Source organism: Mastomys coucha, unplaced genomic scaffold (assembly GCF_008632895.1).
Source record: "Mastomys coucha isolate ucsf_1 unplaced genomic scaffold, UCSF_Mcou_1 pScaffold22, whole genome shotgun sequence".
Lineage (NCBI taxonomy): Eukaryota > Metazoa > Chordata > Mammalia > Rodentia > Muridae > Mastomys > Mastomys coucha.
The window spans coordinates 163,440,595-163,468,115 of NW_022196905.1; the positions used below are offsets into that span (position 1 = coordinate 163,440,595).

Sequence of the window (27,521 nt, forward strand, 5' to 3'; positions counted from 1 at the left end):
AAAAAAAAAAAAAAAAAAAGTAAACAAACACAGAAAAAAATATGGGGGCTGGAGAGTTGATTCAGTACTCATTGCTCCCCCTGAAGGCCTGGGATCAATTCTTAGCACCCAGTCAGGTGACTCAGTAAATCAAGTTCAGGGGCTTCCAATGACCTCTGACCTCTGCAGGTGCTTGCAGTCACATGGTGCCCATAAACTCACACAAGCACACATATATACACATAATTAATTACTTAATTAATTAATTTTAAAGCTAGATATGCCACTTAAAATTATCTAAAATTCAAACTTCTTAACTTTACCTTTGTCAAACTGATCTCTTTTATGACACAGTGACGGCTTTCTGATTTATCTTTAGCCAAGTACACCTTCCCAAAAGTGCCTTCCCCAATGATCTTAATCAAGGCAAATTTATCCATGGTTCCAGACGTCAGAGCTTCCTAAAATGAAGAATAAACCTTTACTGTACATGACGACTAGCCAGCAGAAGATGGATGAAAAGCAAAGGAACTGTTTGTTAAGGCTTTCCACCCAGCTTTTCAGACACACTCAAGAAACTTATGGCCACAGGTAACGTGGCAGAAAGGGGTTTAGTTCAGTGGACTCCAAGATCATGCCAGATTTTAATTCAGCTTTCTGATCTTAGTCGATTCACCACCTCACAAAGCCTTTCTTCTCTAGCTTCTCAAGTGGAAAATTACTTGTGTTTGAAGGAAAGACACCTCGTCCCGGGTGGGTGGTTTTCTAAAAAGCAGGAAGTCTAAGGGCGAGGCAAGCACAGTTCAGATCTTAGTGGGGACGTCCTGCCCTCTACACGGAAACCTGGGAAATCTGTTGGTGTTTGGGGTTCTAGAGATGCGGGGGCATTGCGGTATTTAAGATGTAGTTAGGGCCATAGGTACTACCCATGGCATTCAGAAGTCCTTGGTCCCACACAACAAGGAATCCAAAAGCCTCTGCATATACTTAGGTAAAGGAAAACCTAATTCGTCATTATCAGTCTCTAGAACCAAACTATCACGGCTATCTAAGAGGGATTAAGTAGTACTGGATTTCCTAGGAATATAAACCAAGGCTTGGTTGCGTCTGGGGATTTTCCTACGAATTGCGCCCCAATTTGGAAAAACACCCTGTCTTCTGGCTGTAGGACTGCAACCAGTGGGAGATCCAGAGTCATAGCAACGGCGGTCAGGTGATTGTCCTGGCAACCAGCTATGGGTGTTTACAGGTGGAAATACGCACTCCGCTGTAGGTTGATTTCTTCCCGTCTCCCTTTTATGCCACAGTTAGGGCATAAAAGTTTTTTATTTTGCTGTACTGGGACGCGAACCCAGGACTGCATACACGCTGGGTAAACATTGTACTACTGAGCTTTACACCTAATCCTTTCGGAAGCCTATTTTTGAAACAGGTCTGAGCTGTTCACTGTTCACATGGGCCTTGAGTTTGTCACCCTCCTGCCTCCGGCACAATGCAGACTTCTAAAACTTGGGTGGTCTACTGGGCAGGTTGTTTTCATAAATTTTCAAGTCTGGTTCCACAAGTTGTCAGCGGAGGCGACCGCCAGCACGTGGGCGGGGGACCAGAGTTCGGGACTTTGTAGCTTGTGCGTTGCCATGGAAACCGACGCAGCCCAGTGAGCGGGCTTCCTAGTTGCTGGCGGGTCTCCTCCTGCCTGGATTCCCATTTCTCTCCCTGCGGCTTCCAGGGGCCCACAACAGCTCCTGAAAAATGAACACATTGGGCTCAGCTTACCTGCTCAGCGGGCTTTATGCAGTGAGTATGGTAGTGTCCAAAAGAATCGGTTCTCCAGCAGCTAAGCCTCTCAGACGCAGGGGCAGGGCCACCCCCGGGGGAGGGGGAAGTGGGCGGAGTGCTGGGCGGGAGCAGAGAACCCCAGTGCTCATCTGCAGGTGCCCCGGTCTTCACACTCCTGTGCTATATAATAACTAAGTCAGAGGAGGAAAACGAAAGGCTGAGTTGGACCTCAAAGCGGGGCAAGCACACTTTGATTGGTCTGAGAGTTGGTAACCTGTAAGCTTAGTGTCAGAGGGTGGCAGGTGAAGGCCATGTAAGGTCTGAGAACTGGTTTTGTAATGGAGAGTAGGGAGCGGGGAGAACTTTCCCAAAACTTCCGGGTGGAAGATATGTCAGATTCTTGTTGCACGCTTCAGATTCCAGGGAGTGGGGTAGGTTGGCCATTTTCCAGAATTCTATGAACGGCAGATGGTTTTGGAAACCTTGGACCTGATTTCTGGTTTGCCTTTTGCGCACGGAGCTGGGGTGGAGGATTCTTACGGTTCCCGGCATGCTAAGCTGTGTTCAGCTGTAACATACTCTCAGGAGGAAGTATGTTTCTCATGCAAGGTCTTAATTACTGCTGAGAGGTGTATGTGAGAAAAGGCCCTGGGCCCACTGGATGCTGCTCAGGGGTCTGAAACCTAGCATTTCCTACTGATGGGCAAGTTGCAGTAGATTACCTGTGGGAGATATACAACTTTCAGGGTTGTAAACACTCACACAAGCAAGACAGCCATATCCAGTGGAATCTAAGACCCGTGACCATTTTATATCCCCCCATTATCCATGCTCCCCTCCCCCAAAAAGCTCACTTCTCTAAAAATGTACATTACTACCCCTTTTCCTCCTTTATCTACATTCTACTTCCTGGGACAGAATTTTATAACAATATAATCCTCTTAATGTTTGAAATTCTTACTGATCATCATGTTCTAAAAGAAGCATATAAATGAAAATTAACATTTCCTAGCCACAGCATCTGTTTTGTTTTCTAGTAGTATACAACTGATTAAAAGAAAATTTTAAAACCAAATTATCTTGGAAACTAATTCCTTAAAACTCTAATGGACTCCACATGGACAACCAAGGACTTCTTAGAATGAAGTTCACCTCCTCTTTCTTTTTTCTCCCTCCTGTAGACTGGGTTTCAGTATGTGCCCCTGGTTGGCCTGGAACTCAGGGAGGTTGAGAGCCTGCCTCTGCCTCCCTGTTGAAAGATGTGTGCTATTCCCAATCCCCTTTCTTTTTAAAAGCTATCGGGGATGGCAAATCTTACCCAGGTAAGCAGCCACAAGGAAGTTTAGTATAACATCGAAATCATCTGATTTTCAAGAGGATTTATAATCCGACTCACTCTCAGCGGTAAGATACACAGATGATTTCGAGTTTGCTTTCTCCGATGGGTTGCAATGTCTGTATCCAGGAATTAGAGTGGTCAGAGGCGTGGGGGATGGCATCTATGGAAGTTGGATGTCTTGGGAATACTATTAGAGACGATGCTTTCTTGAGCATGAAACATCGTCAGGAAAATGGGGAGCTAACATTTAAGGTACCGAGCTAGGAAGGGTAAAGCTAACAACAGAAGCCACACACAGGCTCTGCACTCTAGATGCTAACTGGTTCCTCACAGCATTGAGAGTGAACGATTTGGACACTGCTCTGGACGTGTACTGGTCTGAACAACCAAGCAGATGGTTGCAAGCCGTGTTCTTCACCATCAGGGAGAGCAGACATAGGAAAAGAGCAAGAAGAGAAGCCTGAATTACGCAATGACTTCTGTAAGAGGCGGCAGTGCTTGACTTCATACAGATGGGGATGGGCAGGACATGGATATGTAGACAGGGTGAAGATATCCCAGGAGCAGCCAGTGTACTCAGCAAACATACGCAACACTCCGACACCGGGTCCTAACCCAGTGAGAGGAACCATGGCTTCTTCCGGGGGCACGGGGAATGGTTGATTCTGGGGCTGGAACAGAGAAGGTAGAGGTTGATCCTGCTTCATCTTGTTAGTAAAAGGGCAAGAACTTCACAAGAGGGCACAGGAACCACCTGGAAACAATGAAGCAGCCAAACCCATGACTCGATGTAACATTGCATTCCTGGACCAACAGAGGTAGGACTTAAATCCTCTCAGCTCCAGTGTGGCCGGAGTTAGTGGCAGAGAACTGACAGGGACACGGAACTTAGTACCTGTGATGGTGGGGAAGCCTAAGAGGAACTGAGTAAGTACTGCTCAGAGCAAGCAGCATCAGAGGCATGCCGAGATGACGTCATGTACGCCTTGACAGGACATGAGGTGGACACACCTTACCTTTGTGAAGAACGCTGGATGCACCCAAATTGAGGATAAAAACAAAATACCTAATCAGCACTCCTCAGAAAGGACAAGGACAGACAGACAGACTTCAGGACCATGGGAGACTAAGTTCAAGGAGGTGTCCAGGTGGGGTGCAGATTTACACAGCAGCCTTTGCATGTTAGGAGAAAGCAAAGATGGGCTGGGGTGTAGCTGTGGTACAATACCTGCCTGACATTCATAAGGTCCTGGGTTTGATCCCCAGCATTGAAAAAAGGGAGAGGGGTTAACTATAAGTCACTTATAGCTGGCATTTCAGCAGGTCCTGGAAAATGACTAGACGACGATTCTACCTGCTCTTCGCCATATGGGGTGAGGAGAGCCCTGTTTCTTCTTTGGAGAAGAATCTCCCTTCTCTAAAGTTTCACAGCATTAGATGAGGGGGTCCAGCACCCAGTATGTATGTACATGGCACCCCACTTCCTTGCATAACATGTTCTAGTTTCTGACTTCTGTTGCGCCTCTTCAGCTGGATTCCTGCCTCCACGCCAGGACAGCAGCCTTCTGGCAAGCTCTAGATCCCACCCACTCCTTCCATGGCTGATCCCCTGACCTCTGACCCTTTTGTAAAGGCTCCGAGGAACACTGAAGGGCAGCCGGTAGTTGTAAATATCACTGGAAATCATCTTGAAGCATATCCAAACCGGGTATTACTGAAAAACAGCACACACTGTTATGCCATAGCTTAATGTATTTGGATCCTTAAACCTTCAGGGAATGTGAGAGTGTTACGTGGAAATTGTGGACAACGGCCACTGGATGGCTCAGTGTCCGTTCAACTGTCTCAGTCAGTGTTCCTATGAGGTAGGCGTTGTTACTCTCTTGTCAAGATCAAAGGAGTTAAGTCATTTCCTACCGTCACACACATGGTGGCCAGCAGGCAAGCACTGCACCTCCATTCTGTCAGAACGCAAGGCTCGCAGCATCTGCTAGACCTGCCTTGTGTTTGAAATCTCACAAGGATTCTGGATGGCTTTGTAAGCTGTGATGCATTTTCACAATCCTCACTTCCGTTCCCAGCCATCAGTGTCTTGCCAGTGTCTCCCAACATGGCTCAAGCATGTTCTCCGAGGAGTTGTCCACCAGGACCATCCTGCCATCCTACGTGCTTCTTTAGTTCTGACACCCAATCAGGGTTTTCGTTATCTTCCTCAAAGTCCCTGGGGGAAAGAAAACCAATTTGGATGATAAGTCTCTATATCAGGGGCACGGTCTATGCTTGTTAGTGAATTCAATAAAGAATTCTGCCATACAATGTTTAAGTTTTTGACAACTCTATTCCATAAGGTAATCAAGTAGAGAAAAAAAAACATGTTCTAAAAAAAGTGTCACTGTGGTATTTTTTTAACCTAATGTATTATAAAATAAAAACCAGACATAGTTATACATGCACAAATCCCAGTACTAGGAAGCTGATACAGGAGGGGCCTGATGCCCCCATCCCAGCACTAGGAAGATGATGCAGGAGGGGCCTGATGCCCACATCCCAGCACTAGGAAGATGATGCAGGAGGGGCCTGATGCCCACATCCCAGCACTAGGAAGCTGATGCAGGAGGGGCCTGATGCACATGCACACATCCCAGCACTAGGAAGCTGATACAGAGGAGCCTAAAGGTCTCAGAACTCAGAAACAAAAGCAAGAAGTCCAGGTGAAAAAATACTGTGTGTAGGATGCAGCCGGGAATTCATGGTGAAATGCTAGTATTGCCCACCACACAGCACCACACAGCAGCAAACAGAGGTGCTGTTTAGAATGAAAAGTGGTACAGCTCTTACTAAATCTGGAATTACTGCAGTATGGTACGGCGTGTATTCCACTCCCCAATTAAAGCACTCTAGGTCTACTACAACGTACGTGTCTTCTTCATCCAGCCAAGGTGCAAATCTCTCTGGGTCTAAACTGACAGAATGGAGATCACCGTCGACACTGTCTGATGCTGTGTCTTCAGAAAGGGGACCTTTCAGGAATCCTTCTGCACCTTCAGGGGAACAGCAACAGAAAGTGTGGCAGTTTACCCACTGAGCTTTAAATGAGGTCTCACTATTTTGCCCAGACTGGTCTTGATCTCCAAACGTTAGGACTACAGCCCAGAGCCATCATGCCTGGGGAAGACAGCCAATTTAAACAGTATTTACTCGTCATAATTTGGGTAGACAATAGACCCAGGAAGTATCAGAATGCGGATTAAGTTTTAAAGCAACTCTGTCTCCAGAAGAGGCAGAATATGCACTAAAAACCTTTAAATGTAAGAAATCTATATTACAGTCTGAGCAATTTGGGGAGATCCTGTCTCAAAACAGATAATAAATAACTTAAATTCCAAAAATCTCCTTGCTTACTTAAAATCCAAGATAAATTATGTCAAGTAGAACCTGTAACAGCATGGCAGGTTTGATGATGTTGCAAGACATTTAGTTATCTGTGTTTCATTGAAGAATGTTTAATCGAGTGGCTAATATAGATTATGATTAAAAGAGGGTTGATGGAGTGCTTTGTCTAACATGCATGAGGCCTTGAGCTAACTACTATCTCTTTTTTATTATCTGAAGTCTTAAGGACTATATTATAAATGATTGTTTAGGTTTGATGAAAATACATCTTAAAACTTAAACCCTGGCTGGGCAGTGGTGCATGTCTTTAATTCCAGTACTTGGCAGGCATAGGCAGGTGGATCTCTGAGTTCAAAGCAGCCTGTTCTAGGACAGCCAGGGCAACACAGAGAAACCCATCTCAAACAAACAAACAAACAAACAAACCCTAACCACCGTCCTTCACTTTAAAACTCTATTCAATACCACAAATTCGAGAGAAATCTTGAGGTATTCCCATAACAAGTGTACATTTACATGGCAAAAGTGGCAATTCCTGGGCTGCGGATACAGCTTAGTTCAATGGTCTATTAGTTAATGTGTGCAGCTCCAGTTTTGCAAAGAAACAGAATTTGGGGGCCAGTAATAATATGCAGGAATGTAAAGCTACTGAACTGCATCCTCAAAGATCAGAGAGGTGAAGGACCCAGGGAGAGGCGGCTCAGCAGTTAAGAACACTGGCTGCTCTTCGGGGGATCTTTGTTTCCCAGCACCTACACAGTGCCTCACAACTAACCTGACCCCCTCTTCTGGCCTCCCTGGGCACCCATATACACGTACATTCACTAACATGGACATAGACACATAAATACAAATAAATCTTTTTAAAAGTTATTGAGATGGTCGATTTTATTCATATTTTACCTCATTTTTTTTTAATTCAATGTATCCGTATGATTATATAACAGACAAACATTACCTGGTCTATATATTGTATATGTTTGAAATGCCTGGCTGAGATCAGCATCCTTCAGCATTGACAACAAGGCCTCAGGGGGCTCTCTGACCCACTGCTTACGGGCATTTTCTTCACTGTACTTTATTACAGAACCACCTAGTTGTAAAGAAGGGCATTAGTAGCAGGTATTAAAAAAAGATTTTGTAGCATCTATCTTTCATATCATATTTCAAGCATATTGTGATTACATTTGACTCTCACTAAAAGTCTAGTTCACTCACTTACACAAGGAGTGCCAAATGTCTCTTGCAGACATTGTGATATAAACTCAAACCCTGGCATGGCTTTTCTATAGAATGCTCTGTAGTAAAACAGTAACATTCAGTCTGACTCCAGTCTTCTCGGCATATCCACAGGCTCCAGAGGTTTGGATCTAAGATATTTTTTAAGAGTTAAGTCTTGGAGCTAGAGAGACGGCTCAGTAGTTAAGAGACAGAGTTCAGCTCCTGTCATCCTCACTGGGAAGCTCACAAATGCCTGTAACGTTAGCTCTGAGGGCTCCGACACCCGCTTCTGGCTTCATCCACAAATGCACATGTCAGCCAGGCAATGGTAGCACACGCCTTTAATCCCAGCACTTGGGAGACAGAGGCAGGTGGATTCCTGAGTTCGAGGCCAGCCTGGTCTACAGAGTGAGTTCCAGGACAGCCAGGGCTACACAGAGAAACCCTGTCTCGAAAAAACAAACAAACATATGCACATGTCGTCACACGGACAGACACACGCACAAATAAAATTAAAATAAATAAAAGTTAAGTCTGTATTGAACATATTACATACACATAGAAACAGTGCAGCTGTGGCAACTCCACATAAACATGGCATTTATGTGGCCTCACGTACAACCGGTCTAGAGATTATTTAAAGTGTGTAGGTAGATGTGGGTGTTACACGAATGTCACAGGAGGCGCCTGAGCATGCATGAACCAGACTCCAAGGGATGTTGATGGTACTAACCTCTGTCATCCTCTGCCATGAAACTGGAACTAAGGATGGATGCTTTCTCCAAAGCTGCTAGAGCAGAACTGGGACCGCGTCTCTCCCACCGCTGCCTGTGAGGGCTTGCTGGACTGGTATGCCTCTGGCGCTCCGGTGGGCTACCTGATTCTCAGATGTGGAAAAGGATCAAAGGTCAACAGCGTCACCCTGTTTATTCATCCAATGTGCACATGCACTCTAACAGGGCAGAGGCATTTCTTGTCTTTCAAACTCAGACCCCTGTTTATTCATCCACATGTGCACATGCGCTCTAACAGGGCAGAGGCATTTCTTGTCTTTCAAACTCAGACCCCTGTTTATTCATCCACATGTGCACATGCACTCTAACAGGGCAGAGGCATTTCTTGTCTTTCAAACTCAGACGAAGCAAGAGTCCTGTCCAGTCTCAGGAACAAAGGCAACAGCAACAATCTTGAGTGAGGTCATGCAAATGACAGCTCAACTGAGAATGAACTGGCAAAATGGATGCAATAGAACATGCATATCATTAACCTTTGCATGGCGTACAGAAATGAAACTCCCAAGGACTCTCACACAACGCGTGCTGCACTCGACTCTCACTGACACTCACACAATGCGTGCTGCACTCGACTCTCACTGACTCTCACACAATGCGTGCTACACTCAGATCTCACTGACACTCACACAATGCGTGCTGCACTCGGATCTCACTGACTGACTCTCCCAACAACGCGTGCTGCACTCGACTCTCACTGACACTCACACAATGCGTGCTGCACTCGACTCTCACTGACTCTCACACAATGCGTGCTGCACTCGACTCTCACTGACTCTCACACAATGCGTGCTACACTCGGATCTCACTGACACGCGCCTTGTCTTCCTCCCTTCTTTCCTCTTCTTCACTGTTTTGCAGGCCCCGGGGTTTTTACCTAGAGCCCCAGCACGAGAGCATGAACTCTATTACCAAACCACGCCCCCAGCCTTTAATCTCGCTTTTCTAAATTGTGTGTTATTAGGTATTTTGCCTGTCTATGTCTGCGTACAGACCACGTGAGTGCTTGGTGCCCGTAGAGGCCAGAAGAGAGCATTGGATCCCCTGGAAGTGATGCTGCAGAAAGCTGTGAACTCCTGTGTGGGTGCTGGAATTGAATCCAGGTCCTATGGAAGCCCAGTCAGTGGTCTTAGCCACAGAGCCATCCTCCAGACCTTACTGTCTCTTTTTAGCAGCTGATTGAAATATTCCCTAATATTAATTCCTAGTGAGCAAGTAACTATCCACCTGCAAGCTTGCTAAAGAAACCTAAGACACCCAAGACCAAGTGAGTGAGCACTGGCATGCACTCGCTCACAATTCCACACTCCCTACGTGAGGAGCGGTTAGAATTTATTAACTTACCTGCATTCCCTCTTCCCAACGCGTCTCCAACTGGGTTTCTATGAGTGCTTTCCAATTCAGTGTGGCTACACTTTCTACCATGTTCTTCCTCTTGCTTTATAAAAGATTTTAAAATAGTGATTAAATAATGTTTTTGTTACTACAGAAATGTAAATGTATATGTAACCAGCTATTTTAACTAAAAATTAATGCACTAAAAACATTAAGTCATAGAAACCCAAATATCAGCATATTAATAATCATATACATATATGTGTATATGAATGTTTGCTCACAGACATATATATTAATGTCCATACATACCAGTAGCTATTACAGGATATATGTGTATACACACACACACATAAATATAAACAGCAGAGATACTAGTTTTTTTTTTCTTTCATGGGTTCCCCACCCTCCTTCCCGATTCTCCCTACCTTCTTACATATTTAACTTCATGTTCCCTCTCTTAACTCTTTCTCTACCCTGCTCTGCCACTTGTGTAGCTATATTTTTAAAAGTAGCCAGGCATTAGTGTATATTAGTGTAGATACTATTGACCTGTATACCCAAAAATGATTAAGATGAAAAGCCTGGAGAGAGATGACTCAGCAGTTTAAGAACACATGCTGCTAAGAGAATCAACTCCAGCAAACTGCCCTCTGACCACCATAGCAACACCACAGCACATGTGACCCCACCCCCAATAATTAAATAAAGGTAATTAAAAAAAAAACCCTTAAAAGATGAGTTGTTCACCCAGGGCCTTTGAATATTCATTCCGAAGACCCCCACTCCACCATATAAAACTCTAACAGAAATTTGATTAAATCATACTTCTCTGAATGGTCTAAACCCATTATTTCATGCAGTATAGTAACACACTGCATGGGTAGTCCTAAGTATGGGCATATTCAGAGAGGGGATGGTCCCAGGCATGGCTTATCGGCTACTGGCTTACTACATAATGAACAGGATGCTGGCACACTTGAGTTTTCTTGTTCTTATACAGTGGTTCTCAAAATTCTTTTTGACACATCCAGGGGACACAAAACATTACTTCACAGTGATGGCTCAGCATACGGTTGATTCCAAAATCCACCAGAATCGGGAAGCAGTTGTAGGAAGGGGAGGCTGAAAACCCTCAGGGGATGCCAACTGTCCTAGTTAGGTTTAATCTCAACTTAACACAGTCTATAGTCATCTGAGAAGGAAGTTTCAACTGGTTACTGCCCACTTGACAGTGGCCTGTGATGTGTCTGGGGGAGGGCTGTCTTGATTATTCGTTGATGTAGGAGGCCCAACCCACTGTGGTGGCACCTTTCTCAGGCAGTTGGGTCTGGGCTGTATGAGAGCTCCCAAGCATGCCCCTAGGAGCAGGCCCCTGAGCATCGTCCTCTGTGGTCTTCTGTTTCCAGGGTGGCCTACAGGACACTCTCACTGCCTCAGCCCTGGATTATTTCATTCTTCACTATGCTCACAATGGTACCCTTTCATCTGAAGGCCCTTGATGAACTGTCCACTCATGGTTACAGGGTTGCCCTCTGGCCAGTGGCCTTCTAGGGTAGAACAAGCCTGAATGACCCTGGAGCCCCTCTAGGATGTCTGCACGATGACGAAATCACCAAAGAATGCACTTCTCAGAACATGTCCCCAGAGTTAAGCAACACACGCATTAACAACATACAGTTCCCAAAGGCCAGGGTCAGAGGTCCTCTGCAAAGGGGACACAAACTCTTCAGATGAGCTGAACGTCTAAATTCTTACGTGGTGCCAACTATACGACTACCTCACTCAATCAGATCACCAAAATCCACCAAACTATATGCTAAAAATGGGTAGACGTTATTATATGTAAAATATGCTTCCATAAATCTAAAATATAACCTAGTGTAGCAATATTTTAATGTATGGCCTCGGGGTATTATGTTCTACTTACAGCCACATAATCCTGAGACATTACAATCTGAAGTTCACTAGACATTCTGTGACTTTAACTACTAGTAAATTTCATAATGGAATAATCGGTTGACAGTGCATCTTTACCCCCGATCTGGGCTCTCAACAGTGGCTTCAAACTTTTGACCCTCCTGCCTGGCTATCTTTTTAGCCTTTTTAATTAAAAGTTTGGATGCTAGGGAATGCAGCTCAGAAGTTTAGTAAAGCCCCTCCGCTTGATCTCAGCACTTCAAAAGAAGAAAGCTATACAAAGCATCAAAGAAGGGGAAAGCGGAAAGCCCATGAATCACAGCTGATCTGTGGAGGTGGGCGCTGTGGGAAGGAGACCTGCTGCCACTGTCCAAGGCTTTATCAAACCATTAGTGGAACACAGTGTCACAGCTGCTCTGGGCTCAAAACGACCAGCAGGATCTTGACTGAAAAATGTCAACTTGATTCACAGGATAACTCAAAGGGGACTACAAACTTTGGAACAGAAAAATGTCAAGGCTAAAATGGGAATAAGATTCTGATACATGCTGCAATATGGATGAACCTTGAGAACCGAATGTAATAAGGCACAGGGGGGGCAGATCCTGCATGAGTTCTGTGATGGCAAGATTCACCTCAACTTGACACAAGCTAAGAGTTATCCGGGAGCAGAGAGAGCCTCAGTTGAGGAAATGCCTCCATGAGATCCAGCTGTAGGGTATTTTCTTAATTACTGTTCAATGGGGGAGGGCCTGGCCCACTTTGGGTGTTGGACATCCCTGGGCTGATGTCCTGGATTGAATGCAAAAGACAGAAAGGAGAGAGCAGGCCCAGCTCTCTGCTTCCAGAACCTCCCAGCTTCCAAGTTCCCTGCTGGGGTGGACAGCTTCCTTTAGTTTATTCTGTGGATACTTTGTGACACCAAGGAGAAAGGTACAAAATACTGTCTCAAAACAAATAAATTGTTAAAATGCCAAAATGTTTGGTTATATACATTTTATCTCAAGGAAAGCAAAACGAAACAGAAAGCAAGCTCAAACAAAATGTTTGTGTCAGGAGGCAGAACTGTGTTCTGTCCTATCTGTATCCATACCACTGCCATTGGCAATCAAGAATGGAATCAAAGACTAATGAAGGTCCACAGAGCTCAGGAAGCAGTGCAGGGCAACAGCGACTGGACGCCTTGCTCTTAACTGAAGGGGGTGGGGCTCTTAACTGAAGGGGGCCCAGGCCTGAAACCTCACAAGCGTCACCACAGCTGATGCTCACCAGATGCATGCTTCACAAATTCAATTTTAAAGCACTTACCACGGCATTTGCTTCATCTTCCAGAGCTTTCCTGACTCTGTTGGGGTCTGCTTAGAAAGAGAGGGTAAAAGAAAACACAGGAAGGCTCATCTTATTAAATTCTAACACACCCCCTGGTATGTTAGAATGTAACATGTAAGGAGGACCCCACATGGTATTTTGTGTTTTGAGAAAGGCCCCCCGCTATGTAGCCCAGGCTGTCCTCCTTCAGCCTCCCAAACACTGGCATTAGGTGGCTGACAAATAAAGATTTTAAGGATAGTTGACCACAGCATTAACCTGAGGGGGTATCCAGCTTTGAACGCCTCATAATAGTCTCCAGATGGAAAGAGAGACAACTTCTGTTGTTTCATTCATAATGATGAGATCTTACATAACATGCATAATGCTGTCACCCGAGAAATTATGATATGTGCACCCCCATGTTTTACTGATTTTTGTCTTTGTTAGCTGTTTTGTTTTCTGAAGCAGGGTTTTGCTCTATAGCCCTCACTTGCATAGTAGATCAGGCTGCCCTGAGACTTGATCCTCCTGCCTCACCTCAAAGTGCTAGGATTAAAGGCACAAGCCTCCATGCTTGGTTTCCTTCACCATATTAAAAACTGCTATTGAATACCTGTATGGACAGGCGATAAAAACACAAGTGTAAGCATGTCAAGTACACTCCCTCATGCCTGACTTCACTTCTGGCCTGACTGTCTGTCTGGAGACTAAATGGTCCCACGGTGTGAGCATTCCACTCACTCTTTTATTCTGCTCACTCTTTTATTCGTCTTGTGACAGTCAATGAAGATATCCTAAAGAGGTTTATACATTCTTTTCCTTGCCCACCAAACTATGGGAACAAAACTCCCTTAGGAACTGGCATTTCCTCAGTCTCATGCTGGGAGAGGGGAAAGACTGAAGCCTGGAGCAGCTAGAGAAAGAGCTTGTCTCCTGGAAAGGGATTCCACGTGGTTCTGACACCTGAGAGACTGAAATAGAGAGGAATGGGTCAATCATGGGTGGGCCACCTTGACCAGGACACTGACCCATGCATGTCCCTTGCAGGCTGTAAATTTGAACCTCATGTTATGACCCTGGAAGGTGGACAGGGGTTATGTGTGCATGAAGGGAACAGAGGACCATACAAACCACTTTATATTTAGACAACATGGCACTGAGAGGATATCTGGCATAGGCCAAGATGGCTAATGCCATGGAGGGGAGGGGGGCGGGGGAGACATAGAATCAGCATCAGATGGCTGATACCACATGTGTCCAGGGAACCCAAAAGTTACAGTCTTGTAATCTGCTCTCCGCAAAATGCCACTTTGTGTGATTCCATACAAATATGCCTCAATGTCAGAGGCGAGTGCCTTCAGCCTGTGTGTGCAGACAGATCTGTCTGCCTGTGTACGTCCTATGGATTCCTGATAGCGTCTGACTTCTGTGTGGCCTGAGTGGCAGTGAATAGAGCGAGTCTTATCTGCCTGCAGCTGCATTCTCTTTAGGCTCCTGGCTTCGGGGACAGCCCTCTTCCCCACAACTCGAGTGGCTGGTCCTTGTTCCTCTCCCCAGTTTGGGCTCACTGAACACCCTCCTTTCTCTTCTCACTGTTGTCTCTGACTGGCTGACTGAGGATGGGCGGCTGAACCAAGCTTTTTAGGGACGCCTGGAGAGGCTCTCATGCTGACTCCCGTACACTTTATATATTTTGGAAATTCTAAAGCTACATTTTTCCAAAACATGTTGAAACTTCTCCTAGTGCTTTCTTTCCCAGTGTTTCCTACTACCCTGGGAAGTGACCACATGATGCAAAACTGTCATCAAAGCAAACTTGCAAAGCAATGTAAGCGGCTGACTCTTGAGCGACAGAGACGATGCTGAAGGGTAAACTGAGGCTACATCCGTGATACTGTGACAGACATACTTTGAGTTTGGTCTACAGTTCTTGGCTTATAGCTCCTGTGGCCCTTCAACCTAACCCAGAAAAGCAAACAAACTGCTTCCACAAGTGGTCAATGAGGACAGCTCAATGATACAGAACCCCACAAGTGGTTGGTTACCCACAATGCTCCATCCAGGAAATGATCTATCCTTCGTATTCTTCTCATACCTATTATCTCTGTTGAACTTCTTCAGAAGGAAGTCACTGATTAAAAAAGAATTTTAAAAAGTGCTTTGAAACTTTAGATGACAAGTTCCAAAGGAGATGTTAAATTAGACTTGATGCTCGTTCAGAGGAGGCTACGGATGCATGGAATCTATATGCCAACATTATGTAGTCGCTACCTTTTTTTTTTTTTTTGAGACAGGGTTTCTCTGTGTAGCCTTGGCTGTCCTGGAACTCACTCTGTAGACCAGGCTGGCCTCGAATTCAGAAATCCGCCTGCCTCTGCCTCCCAAGTGCTGGGATTAAAGGCATGCGCCACCACCGCCTGGCTAGTCATTACCTTTTTTTAAAGGCTCTGTTTCTAAATTTTATTTTTCAATTGCTAAATCTTATCTTTTTAGATGGGATTTAAGATCACAAACTTAATGAAAAGCATATACATACACATGTTCCCATACACGCACACCTCCCACATGACAGACATCCTATACCACATGAGGTATCCTTGACAGTCAGTGAGCCTACCCTGATTGTCACCAACCAAAGCCACATTCTCTGTAGGAAGAGCTCTGCCTCTGAAAAATTAGTTTGTATAATGGTCCACCAGAAACTTGAGAATTCAGTTTGCTATAACATTACCGTTGTATTTTTCATGGTTAGATCCCTAGGTCAGCCCACAGAAGCCTTCAATCTAACCCATAACAAGTCCAAGTAGATAAGATGCTAACTTACAAAACAGACACTCTCCTATCACTGAACTATCTAATCTAGGTTCTAATCCATCCCTGGAAAATTAAAAAGTATAATAAGGAGACAGAGAAAACTTGAAGTAATAAAAGTGATGCTATGAAGGACTTAATTTCTTAGGAAAGAATTTAGGTAGAGGAGCTCGGCCTCCGATATGCCTGAATGATAAGAACTTTATTAAGCAGGCTCGTTAGAGGTGATAGGAAGAAAATTCTGTACCACAACTGAAGTGTAGGCTTGCTGAGAGAGTTTCTAGGGCTCACCAAGACTGACCTCCAACTAGGCCCCATTTCCATAACAAAAGGAGACAGCCCTGACCACTAGGCCCTCCATCATATCTAAGAAATATGCCTCTGACAGGCAGCATAAGCATAAGGGGACAGCTCAGGGTCACAACCATCACTAAGACCTGGACTGCTATTAAGTCTCCTGTGTTCTTATCAGGAGAAGCACAATTCTGCCAGGTGTGAAGGATGTCCCTGGGTAACAGCTGTCTGAAAAGAACAAACCTCGCGTGCTTAAATAATTCAGTCAGCATCTTTGCTGTGTTGATCTCTCATCTGCCCGAGTGGCCAGACATCAACGTTCCTGCCTCTGTTTACATTGTTCTAAGTATAATCTAGGACTGGGACCTGAAGGAGGGTTAAGGATGACATGCATGCGGAATGTGTAAACTTAAGGTCAATAGAAGCTGGTAAAATACTCTGTCCGAGGCTGGCTCCCTCTTGTGCACCACCAGAACTAGCCATGCATTAATTTTAAAGAGCTTTTTCTTATGGATCTCTAAGTGTGTGGAGTGATCTCTCACTAGGAAAGCATATTAAAACTCTATAATGAAGTAAATTATGTCTGACATAGAAAACTATTCGAGGACTATCTCTGATAGACAGTTCTAGTAACTTGAAAGTTCTAGTTTCTTTTTTATGATACTTTTAAAAACTGACATGTAAAGTAAGCTCTCTCAAATTCTTACCCCGTTTTTTCATGTTCTTGGGCTCGGATATTTTGATTTCATCTAATATCTGCTCTCCATATTCTCTGATAATCTGAAATTTAAATTTGAGAATTTAAAGATGTGAAAAACATTCCTCTAAACCCCACACCAGCCCAGAACATATGATCTCTCTGCCTTAGCCCACACAGCAGAGATTGCTAGCTACCGTGGCCAGATCCAGATAAAGAGAGACACTTTCCTTTAGACACCACCATAATGCCTATAGTTGTCAATGCTCTTCAACACAAGAACGCTTGTAGTTTGAAAAAGAAAAACATCCTTTAAAAGTAAATGCAAGCTAGGTGTGGTGGTGTACACCTCTTAGCACAGAGCTTGAGAGGTAGAGTGGGCAGAGTTCTGAGTTCAAGGCCAGCCTGGTCTACAAAGTGAGTTCCAAGACAGCTAGGGCTATAGAGAGAAACCCTGTCTTAAAAAACAAAACAAAAGAAAAATAACAACATCAAAAATGAATATAATAAGTAAATGTAAGGAGATGAATGCAAGCCTTGCAAGCTGGGAGGCTGAGGCAAGCCTGCCAATTTGAGGCTAGTTTTGACCCAAACACCACAGCCCAAGTTTGATGCTTATTCCAAAAAAGGGGGAAGAGGAGACACAAGTAACATTATAATTTAAACATTGAGACAAACATAGATAGCCTTATGTGCCTAGAAAATATCCGGAGGAACCAGCACACTGAAGCTGAGATGGAGCCATGTAAGGGGAGGTTTTGACACTAAGGTCCAGGTCCCTAACTGGTTCTTGATTTATTAATAAAGAAGGCCACGAGTCATTGCTGGGTGGAAGGTATAGGTGGGAATTCCGGGTCCCGAGACCCGAGAGAAAAGGGAGACGCAGGGAAAGAGAGAAGGGCTTTTCTGCCATGCTGGAGGAAAGAGGACACTGCAATGATGTAAGGCCTGGGACAGCTCCGGCCTGCAGCCTCCTCTATGGGTAGATGGCCAAGGATGGTGGCAGGAGCTAGATGATGCAAGCCACTACGTTTTAAGAAGGAGGGGGGAGATTATAAACCTTTAAGGCATGCATTTCCAGGCAGGAGGTATTTGGGCCCAGCAATTTGGCCTAGAGGCGAGTTCTAAAGGTAATGGAGCAGTGTGTGTGCTTTTTATCCTCGGATTCAAAAGGAAGCGGCTTAGGGATGGTTGTGATGGATCCTGAAGCATAAGACGGTAGAGTTTTTAAAACTACATGCAACAGAGCTAGACCCTGCCCACCACACGTGAGGCTATAGCTCAACCTCAGGACAGGAAAGTGTAACAGCTACTGGGCCACAGCAGGAGAGAGAAGAGGGAGAGGAAGATCAACCATTTTAATTACACTTCTAAATTATGTGACTTTCTAAAAACATGAATGACTGAATTATGCTTAAAAGACAATCATTTTAGGGCCAGTGAGATGGCTCAGTGGTTAAGAGCAGCTGCGGCCAAGCTTGATAACCTGAGTTCGATCACTAGACCCAATTAAAGATGGAGAGAGCCAGTTTGTCCTCTGACACCTCCATGTACACCAAGTATAGAAAGAGTTACCATGCAAGAGCCAACGAAAGACACCCTTATCATACCTGAGGTGGCAAGCACTTCGGGACCAGTGGAGCTAAGCTCCCTCTGCAGAGCAGGGTAGTGGCGGAGGGCCGGTGCGAAGGGTTCCTTTTCAGCATCTGCTTGACCAGACACTGAAGCTTAGAGGAATACTGAGCCGGCAGCGGGTGGATGGGCCCCTGACATATTTTCAGGATAAGATTTTTCCAACTATTTGCCTGGAACTGAAAAGTAAAAGTTGCACTGTAAATACGCGGCAAGAGGACACAGTCACAGGAACCATCAGCCGAGGCAGATTCGCGTTTCCGGAAGTTATCTCCATTTGGGAAGGTGCCGGCCATCGGGTCCCTTTCCTTCTGAAGACGTCTTTAAGGCCAATTCACAGTCTGGTGTGCTTTGGGGGAAGGTGAACATAATAAGCGCCCAGCCCCCCACACGGAGACACGGTGTTCATCAGTGTCTACCTCATCGGTACTAGCCTGCCATGAGCAAACGCAGGGGTGCCAGCACAACTGTGGCTCCCAACAATCTGGTTTTAAAGCATAAGTTCAAGGCCTCTTTGGAGATTCTGATTCAGTTATGTCGAATGGGCCAAGGCCTCAGCATTTAAAAAAGTTCTTTAAACTGTTCGCTCACTCTCTTAAAGGTTTATTAATTTTATATATTTGAATACACTGTCACAATCTTCAGAAATGCCAGAAGAGGGCATCAGATCCCATTACAGATAGTTGTGAGCCACCATGTGGTGGCTAGGAACTGAACTCGGGACCTCTGGAGGAGCAGTCGGTGACTGCTGAGTCATCTCTCCAACCCAACTGTTCTCTTTTTTAAAACTTTTTTAAAATTATTTTTGAAAGTTTTTTTTGTGTGTGTGTGCATATGAGAGTGACAAGTATAATTAATACCACAAGTGTAATTAATGACTATCACAAATGTAACAAATAGCACAAATGTAATTAATGAAGATCATGAGTATAATTAATGAATATCATGTACAATTAATAAATATCATAAATGTAATTAATGAATAGCATGAGTATAATTAATGAATATCACAAATGTAATTAAAGAATATCATGAGTGTAGTTAATAAATATCAGAAGTATAATTAATGAATATCTGGAGCATAATGCACGCCACTGAATTGTGAGCTTAAAAATGGTTAGATGGCAACACTATGTTGTTTTTTCTTTTTCTTTTTATTACATATTTTCTTTATTTACATGTAAATTTCTCCATTCCCAGTTTCCCCTCCAAAAAACAAAGAAACAAACAAAAACAACAAAAACAAACCCCTATTGCCTCCCCCCACCCCACCCTCTCCCACTTTCTGGCCCTGGCATTCCCCTACACTGGGACACAGGGCCGAGGTCCTCTCCTCCTATTGATGATCAAATTGCAATCCTCTACTATACACATGCTGCCAGAACAATCAGACCCCTGGAAAACTACATATAGAATCACAGCCTCTGATAGACATTTCCTATTGGCACAGGATTATAAAATGGCTCGGCATAAAGATAGCAATGGGAAAAAATGGAAACTTCTAGAACAAATTCTTCCTGGAAAAGTGAGCCCCGGTTCAAATCTGGCACAGCCCTCGGGCAGACCTTAGCAGGACATGACAGGGGCTTTTGGTCTGGCACCATACTTACCGGATGCTTCAGAGCACAGAGTTCATACAGAATGCATCCCAAGGACCAGATGTCACTAGAAACACAGCAACCACCATGTTATGAGTCATCTGGAATCACATGCATCTTACCTTTATTACATTTAACTGGCTCTTCTTTATAGGGGTGGGGGAATGGACGGACATTAGGACAGCTCTCTTAGACAACAGTCCATGAAACAACAGCCCTCTTTATTGGGAGGGAACAGGGCTATGTAAACCTTGGGGAGAGGATAAGGGTTTCCAAGGAGCGTGTATATTACTGATTGAGGCAAAGGTGCTGGGACGCTTTATCTACATAAAGAGGGACCCAGGTGCTTAAACCTATAATTTGGCCAGGAGGCTATGTGACTTCCCAAAAAAGGATGGTGGTGGGGGTCATTGGGCTATGAGCCCAGGTCATGCAGTCTAAGAAGAGAGAGGGAGTGATCTTTACTTTTGCCAGTCTGATGATGAAATTTTGGTCTCAGGATGAGACTTTGGAGGTTTTGGAGGCTTCTCAACTTCACTCTTGTCCCAGGCCTGGCCTCTCCAGTGACACTTGCCCCACAGTTAGTGCCCTGACCTACTCTGGCCACTCTTGCATGCACAGCAAACAATCTCTGAGCTTCCTCCAGGACCCACACTGCTTGCCCAAGCTAACCAGCCTCTCCCATGCCATGCCCAACCTCTCTACCCAGCATTACCTATGACCACACAGCAGGCCTGGACTAGGATACACATCCTGTACAGCAGTCCAGTCCCCTCTATCCACCGAATTCCACACAAGCCTTCTAAAATGTCTAGGCACAGGCTGGAGAGATGGCTCAGAGGGTAAGAGCATTGACTGCTCTTCCAGAGGTCCTGAGTTCACATCCCAGCAACCACATGGTGGCTCACAGCCACCTGTATGGGATCCGATGCCCTCTTCTGATGTGTCTGAAGACAGCTACAGTGTACTTACATATAACAATAAATAAACCTTTAAAAAAGAAGAAGCCAGCAACCTGAACAGACTCATGATACAAGAGGCTGCTGAATGCTGACATAACAGTAAAAAACCCTCCAGATAAAATGGTCCAGGGACAGACCATTCTTAGCAGAATTCCACCAGACTTTCAGAGAACATCTACTACCAAGTCTTCTTAACATACTCAAAATGAGGAAGAAGAAATGGTATTCCCAAACCTAAGACACAACAACAAAAAAGGAAACTGCAGGAAACTGATATTCCTGATGAACCTGGAAACAGAAGTGTCCTGTAAAACACTGGAAAACGAGATACACACAAACATCAAAAGAGCTATCCACCATGACCAAGTTGGCTTTATCCCTGAGATGTGGGATGGTTCAACATATGTTAGTAAATGTAACAGACCACACAAATGGGCTGGAAGACAAAAATACCAGGACATCTCCATAGGTGCAGAATAATCCTTGCTAGAAACCAATATGCACTGGTTTTTAGAGGAATTTTAGAGAATGCGGGGGTAGAGAAGAGATGCCAGCATAATAATAGCAAGGCAAGAGAAACCCACAGCCAACATCAGCCTTGTGCACCGGGGCTTCTCCACCTACCTACCTGTGACCCTTCAGTACAGTTCCTCGTGTTGTGGGGACCCCAACCTAAACGTGCTGTTGTTGCTCATTCATAACTGTAATCTGGCTACCGTTGCCCTTGTAAAGACTTAATACAACTAAGCTTTCCAACTGTGGTTGTGTACCGCAACCTCCCAGTGATCTTGAAAACACTGGTCGTCTGCTTCCCATCCCGATGCTCTATTTGACAGACGGATGCAGGGGGCAGGGCAGTGTGGAAGCAGCGATGTAAAGCAGAGGGCCCCTCAGCCCACGGGACCTTCTTTCAACAACCAGCCCCTCATAGCCGTGATCACAATGGTTGGAACACCATGACTTTCCTCTAGACACTAGAGCATGCAGATTCTGTGTAACTCTAATATATTTATACCTTTACACAATTTTATTTCTCTGGTGTTGGCAATCGAATCCAAGATACATGCTAGACAAAATGATTCTACTAATAAGCTGCATACGGCCAAGTCCCCAAGCATATTTTTAGAAAGCAGAGCCGGGAAGGTGGCTAAGCAGGTCAAAATACTTGCCCCACAAGCCTGGCTACCTGATTGATCAGGTACTCATGAAAAGTGCACATAAAACCGTCAGACACACATATCTGTGATCTCTGCACTCCTACCTTAGGATGGGAGGTGAGACCTAGCAATGGCTGGAAGCTTCCTAGCTTTGATACAGCACAGCATCAAAACATTAAGACAGGTAGAGCCGGGCAGTGGTGGCACACGCCTGTAATCCCAGCACTTGGGAGGCAGAGGCAGGCGGATTTATGAGTTTGAGGCCAACCTGGTCTATAGAATGAGTTTCAAGACAGCCAGGGCTACACAGAGAAACCCTGTCTCAAAAAGCCAAAACAAACAAACCAAAAAAAAAGACAGGTAGACCTCCTTCAACAAGGTGGAAGAGTCAATTTCCAAAAAGTTTGTCTCTGACCTCCACGTGGACACAGGCCATGGCATACACTTATGTGTGTGCATGGGTGCACACACACACACACATACATGCACACACTCTTACATAAAATAACTAAAAAAATTTTAAAGCAAATAAGCTCTATGTATCTACACAGACTCCGGCATCAGCTTGCAGGCTAGCAGCCCTCCCATCAAATTGCCAAACTTATCCAAACAAGAATGCCACTCACCTTTTATTGTTATAAGGCAGGTTCTCCCAGATTTCTGGAGGCACATAATAAGGTGTTCCCACGTATGTGCATGCAAACGCCATGGGACTGAAACCACAGACAGGCAAATGATTCCAAAGCTCTTCTGAAAGTGTCTCTTCTGACCTCTGTCACCAAATAAGACAGGTACCTACCTGGAGAGAAGACGGGCAGAGCCAAAATCTCCCAATTTCACCTTTCCATTGTGGGTGAGGAAGACATTCTGCATCGAGAAGGAAGAACGTAGATTATGTCTTGCTCATCCCAGATCAGGCAGCAGCCTCCAGAGCAGCTTTCAAAGCCTGAGGATGGACAGCTGGGTCCCAGAGAGAATGATAACAATAAAACAGCAGGGTCCCCTCTAAACACAGCTAGCTACACATTCCTCAGCCTGGCGATTCAGGATGACAGCTCTTTAGTCTAACATGTACAGGTCAGGTGGTATCAGATCTGATAAGTGGGAGCCTATGTCAGGGTGACTTAAGTGGCTGGGACAGGTGGTGGCCACGTTCCATCCTGAGAATGTGCGAATTTGCTTGGTGGCCATTAAAAGGGCTGCCTTTACACAGACTTCAAAAGAGATTTTAATTCCTTTTTTTACATAGTGTATTCTACTTGATTAGTAAAAATTCTAGGCCAAAGGCTGTGAAGTTTTACTTAGGAGGAATAAGTCTTTACTGTCTACTGTACAGCCTGACATGGTGGTACAGGTCATCAATGGGAGGAAGAGGCAGATGGATCTCTTGGAGTTAGAGGCCAGTCTGATCTACATAGTGAATTCTAGGACAGCCAGGACTACATAATGAGACCCTGTCTTAAAGCAAACAAACAAAAAGTCTATTGTACATCATGGAGATCATGGTTAATATATGATATTCTTGAGAATCACTAAAAAAGTAGATTTCATTTATTTTTATGTGCTAGGGACTGGACTCAGGTAGTCTGAGTTGGCCTCAAACAAGAAATTCTCCTGCCATGTACATTCAAAGAGTAAATATTAAATATTCCAATGATTAAAAAGTACTTAAGGACTAAAAGAAGGGAAGTGCTAAGTACTTTAGTACTTTAAGTATGAAAAAAAGGGAAGGGGCTGGAGACATAGCTCAGTGGTTAAGAGATCTTGTCCTTCAGAGGGCCTGAGTCTGACTCCTAGCACACATATCAGGTGGCTCACAACCATCTGTAATTCCAGCTCCTGAGGATGCAAAGCCCAGGCCTTCTTGGGCATCTGTACTCTCTCACAATCAATATGTACACACACACATACACCACACACGTACACATATATACCATACACGTACACACATACAGCCCCCCACACACACACACCAATAAAAATAAATCTGTGGGCAGTGGTGGCACATGCCTTTAATCCCAGCAGTTGGGAGGCAGAGGCAGGCGGATTTTTGAGTTTGAGGCCAGCTTGGTCTACAGAGTGAGTTCCAGGACAGCCAGGGCTACACAAAGAAACTCAGTCTCAGGAAAAAAAACCAACCAACCAAAAAAAAAAAAGCCAACAACAAAAACAAACAAACAAACAGAAAAGAGAATCAGGCTGGAGAGATGGCTCAGTGGTTAAAAGCACCAACTGCTCTCCCAGAGGTTCTGAGTTCAAATCCCAGCAACCACATGGTGGCTCAAAGCCATCTGTGATGGGATGCGATACCCTCTTCTAGTATACATGAAGAGAACAACAGTGTATACGTAGCATAAATACATAAATCTTTTTTCTTAAAGTGTTATATTGGCAAACATTTCCTAAACTGAACAACTAAACAGAATGCCTGAAAAGGAGATCACAATTGAAAAAAAAAAAAAAGACAATCCAATAGTTTTCTTTTTTCCCTAGACCTCAAAATATCTTATACTCACTTTGGACTTGATATCTCTGTGTAAAACACGTTTCTTATGAATGTGATTTACTCCAAGACAAATTTGTATAAACCAATTAAGTATCTGCAAGAAAAACATATAGATAGATAGGATTTAGGGGGAAGAACTGGAGGCAAATACGATCAAAATATACTGTACAAAATTCTAAAAGAATTAATAAAATATTTTTTAAAAAAAGTACACACCTGAAAGATGCAATAACTAGCTGATGTCAACCCAAATTCTGAAGAATCTCTAGGCCTTATTTTACCAGAATCTTAAAAGTAAATTCTGAACTCATTAAAATTACACAGTTCAACTAAAACTCAGTATAACCTAGAGAAATTCAGAAATCCAGTTCCCATGTTTTGTCATCTTATGTATGATCCAGGTGTATATTTTAATGAAATGTCTACCATATTTTTATTTTTTGAACCAAATATAAGTTTCTTTTTTGGTGGTGGAAGAGGTGAGAAAGAGAGAGTCTGGATCCCAGACTGACCTCAAACTTGCCATCTAGCCAAGGGTGACCTTGAACTTGCCATATAGCCAAGGGTGACCTCAAACTTGCCATCTAGCCAAGGGTGACCTTGAACTTGCCATATAGCCAAGGGTGATCTTGAACTTGCCATATAGCCAAGGGTGACCTTTAACTTCTGAGCCTTTTTCCTCTGCCTCCCAAACCCTGGATTATAGGCATGCATCATTAAATCCAGTTTATGTGGTGCTGGGGATGGAGTCCAGGACTCTGTGAATGTTAGGCAAAAGCTCTACCATTGAGCTACTGTGAGTCTCTAAGTATTTATTTAATTTCCCTTCTTTCCTTCTTCTTCCTCTTCCTCCTCCTTCTCTTCTCAAAGACAGATTCTCACTATGTAACTCTGGATGGTCTAGAACTTGCCAATATGGACCAGGCTGCCCTCCATTCACCTGCCCCTACCTTCTGAGTGCTGGGATTTAAGGCATGTGTAACCAATCCTGGCCTACCATTTACTTCATAAAAACATCTCACCCAGAAATGATGGTGCTCACAAGTGCTCCGGAGGCTAAGGAAGGGTATTTCCAAGAATTTGAGACCAGACTGACCTACAACCTAGTGAGTGAGTACCAGGCCAGCCTAGACTGCAGGACAGAACCAAACAACCATTTCAGGAAGCCATAGCGTGCTTGCTAATTTTATGTCAACTTGACACAGGCAGGCGTCATCTGAGAGGAGGGAATTCCAATTAAGAAAATGCTGTAGACTGGGCTGTAGGCAAGCCTGTATGGCATTTTCTTAATGACTGACTTAAGGGGGAGGGCCTATCCCATTATGGGTGGTGCCACTTCTGGGCTGATGGGCCTAGGTTCTGTAAGAAAGCAGGCTGAACAAGCTGTGAGGAGCAAGCCAGTAAGCAGCTCCTCTCCATGGCCTCTGCATCAGCTCCTGTCTCCAGGTTCCTGCCCTGTTTGAGTTCCTGTTCTGACTTTCTCCAATGATGAGCGAGCAGCCATATGGAAATGGAAACCAAATGGTTTTCTTTCCTCCCCAAGTTGATTTTGGTTGTGGTGTCTCATCACAGCAATAGAGACCCTGTCTAAGACACATCACCTGAGGAAATCAATCAATCAGGAATACTGACTCTAACTCTGAAACCAGCAGCTTCTTACTAGGCTAGTCATTGCAGGTATCCATGCTTTAACCTTAATTTATTCAAGGCTCATGAGAAAATTCACTTTTGAACTTAGAAATCATGTAAGCCAGTCTCTTACCGTATCCTCAGGGAGTAACTTCCCTTTCTGCTCTTTCATCCTCTGCATTAAATCCCCTCCATCACAATACTCCATCACAATGTACAGATGCCCTTCAGCTAGAACACATAGGACACACCTTAAGAAAGCCATAGCTGGTATACATTCATTCAGGAATACTTAGGGGAGAGGGGATTCATTTACCTTCAAATGACTCCTTAAAGGCAACAATATTAGGGTGTTTCATTTTGGCGAGCAGAACAGCCTCCTTCCTAGAATTCTGTGTATCAGAGAAAGACTGGGAGAGAAATCTTAAATAATTATAAATTCAATATAGCTTCAAACTAGTATTTTGTGTAGCTTTATATGAGACTTAAATGCTACATGTAGGTTTGTATATCTACTTCTGCTCAAGCTTTCAAACACTAAAAGAACGTGGTGCGCTTTCGACTATGGATATTTTGCATGCTGGGCTGACCTTTTGTTGAGACATACTATTTTTTTCCTTACCCATACCAAATGCAAACTAATTTTTACATTTTTCATATGTATTTTTGCTGGCGAAGTGGTTCATCGGTAGAGTCCCTCTCCAGCAATGCTCACAGCCAGGGGTTTAATCCCCACCATCAGCAAACCAACCACAAATCGGCCTGAGCATCAGCTGACTAGGACAGCCAGTGTTCTATTGAAAAACACTGTATCCTCAAAGAAAACCAAAGCTTTCCTGTCAATAGGTGGGCTACAAGCATCCTTTCATTAGTTCCTCAGCCCAGATGAAAAATATACAGAGATAGACAAAGACAGATGCAAATTAAGAAGTCATGTAAGCCAGTCCTTACGCACTGCTTACTCAAAACTTCTACAAGGATGAAATTCTAAATGACTTAAAAATCAAGAAACTACTACGTAGCCCAAGGTCCTGGTTTAGATCCTCAGCACTACAGGGGGGAAAAGAGGAGGAGGAAAGAAGGGAAGGAGGGAGAGAGAAGGAAGGGGAGGAGAGAGGGGGAAGCTCGAGGATTCTCAGACCAGCACCATCAGCATCAAGTGTGAAC

General features: G+C 44.3%; 2 protein-coding genes and 1 long non-coding RNA gene across 8 annotated transcripts in view; 1 reads left to right on the forward strand and 2 right to left on the reverse strand.

Annotated features, from left to right (window-relative positions):
* The window catches only part of Nek5 (NIMA related kinase 5), a 64,885-nt gene extending 61,563 nt beyond the window's left edge, over positions 1 to 3,322 (reverse strand). For all 5 annotated transcript variants that reach the window (XM_031339235.1, XM_031339232.1, XM_031339231.1 and 2 more), the window contains exons 1-2: positions 1,756 to 3,322; positions 303 to 440 (exon numbers count right to left, since the gene is read on the reverse strand). In XM_031339235.1, coding sequence (XP_031195095.1) covers positions 303 to 419 — 117 coding nt within the window. In that variant the 5' untranslated portion in view covers positions 420 to 440; positions 1,756 to 3,322. The remainder of the gene's footprint in view (positions 1 to 302; positions 441 to 1,755) is intronic.
* On the forward strand, positions 1,622 to 9,994 carry LOC116069001. The gene is made up of 2 exons (XR_004109795.1): positions 1,622 to 1,776; positions 9,467 to 9,994. It is a non-coding gene; the product is annotated as an uncharacterized LOC116069001 (long non-coding RNA).
* The window catches only part of Nek3 (NIMA related kinase 3), a 29,567-nt gene continuing 6,880 nt past the window's right edge, over positions 4,835 to 27,521 (reverse strand). The window contains exons 3-16 of one of the 2 annotated variants that reach the window (XM_031339238.1): positions 26,671 to 26,764; positions 26,488 to 26,585; positions 24,736 to 24,819; positions 23,019 to 23,086; positions 22,846 to 22,932; positions 20,113 to 20,167; positions 18,481 to 18,681; positions 16,881 to 16,953; positions 13,066 to 13,112; positions 9,847 to 9,940; positions 8,445 to 8,588; positions 7,449 to 7,583; positions 6,015 to 6,138; positions 4,835 to 5,318 (exon numbers count right to left, since the gene is read on the reverse strand). In XM_031339238.1, the coding sequence (XP_031195098.1) occupies positions 5,213 to 5,318; positions 6,015 to 6,138; positions 7,449 to 7,583; positions 8,445 to 8,588; positions 9,847 to 9,940; positions 13,066 to 13,112; positions 16,881 to 16,953; positions 18,481 to 18,681; positions 20,113 to 20,167; positions 22,846 to 22,932; positions 23,019 to 23,086; positions 24,736 to 24,819; positions 26,488 to 26,585; positions 26,671 to 26,764 (1,410 nt within the window). In that variant the 3' untranslated portion in view covers positions 4,835 to 5,212. Of the gene's footprint in view, positions 5,319 to 6,014; positions 6,139 to 7,448; positions 7,584 to 8,444; positions 8,595 to 9,846; positions 9,941 to 13,065; positions 13,113 to 16,880; positions 16,954 to 18,480; positions 18,682 to 20,112; positions 20,168 to 22,845; positions 22,933 to 23,018; positions 23,087 to 24,735; positions 24,820 to 26,487; positions 26,586 to 26,670; positions 26,765 to 27,521 lie in introns of both variants that reach the window. The other variant, XM_031339236.1, reaches the window with a different exon arrangement.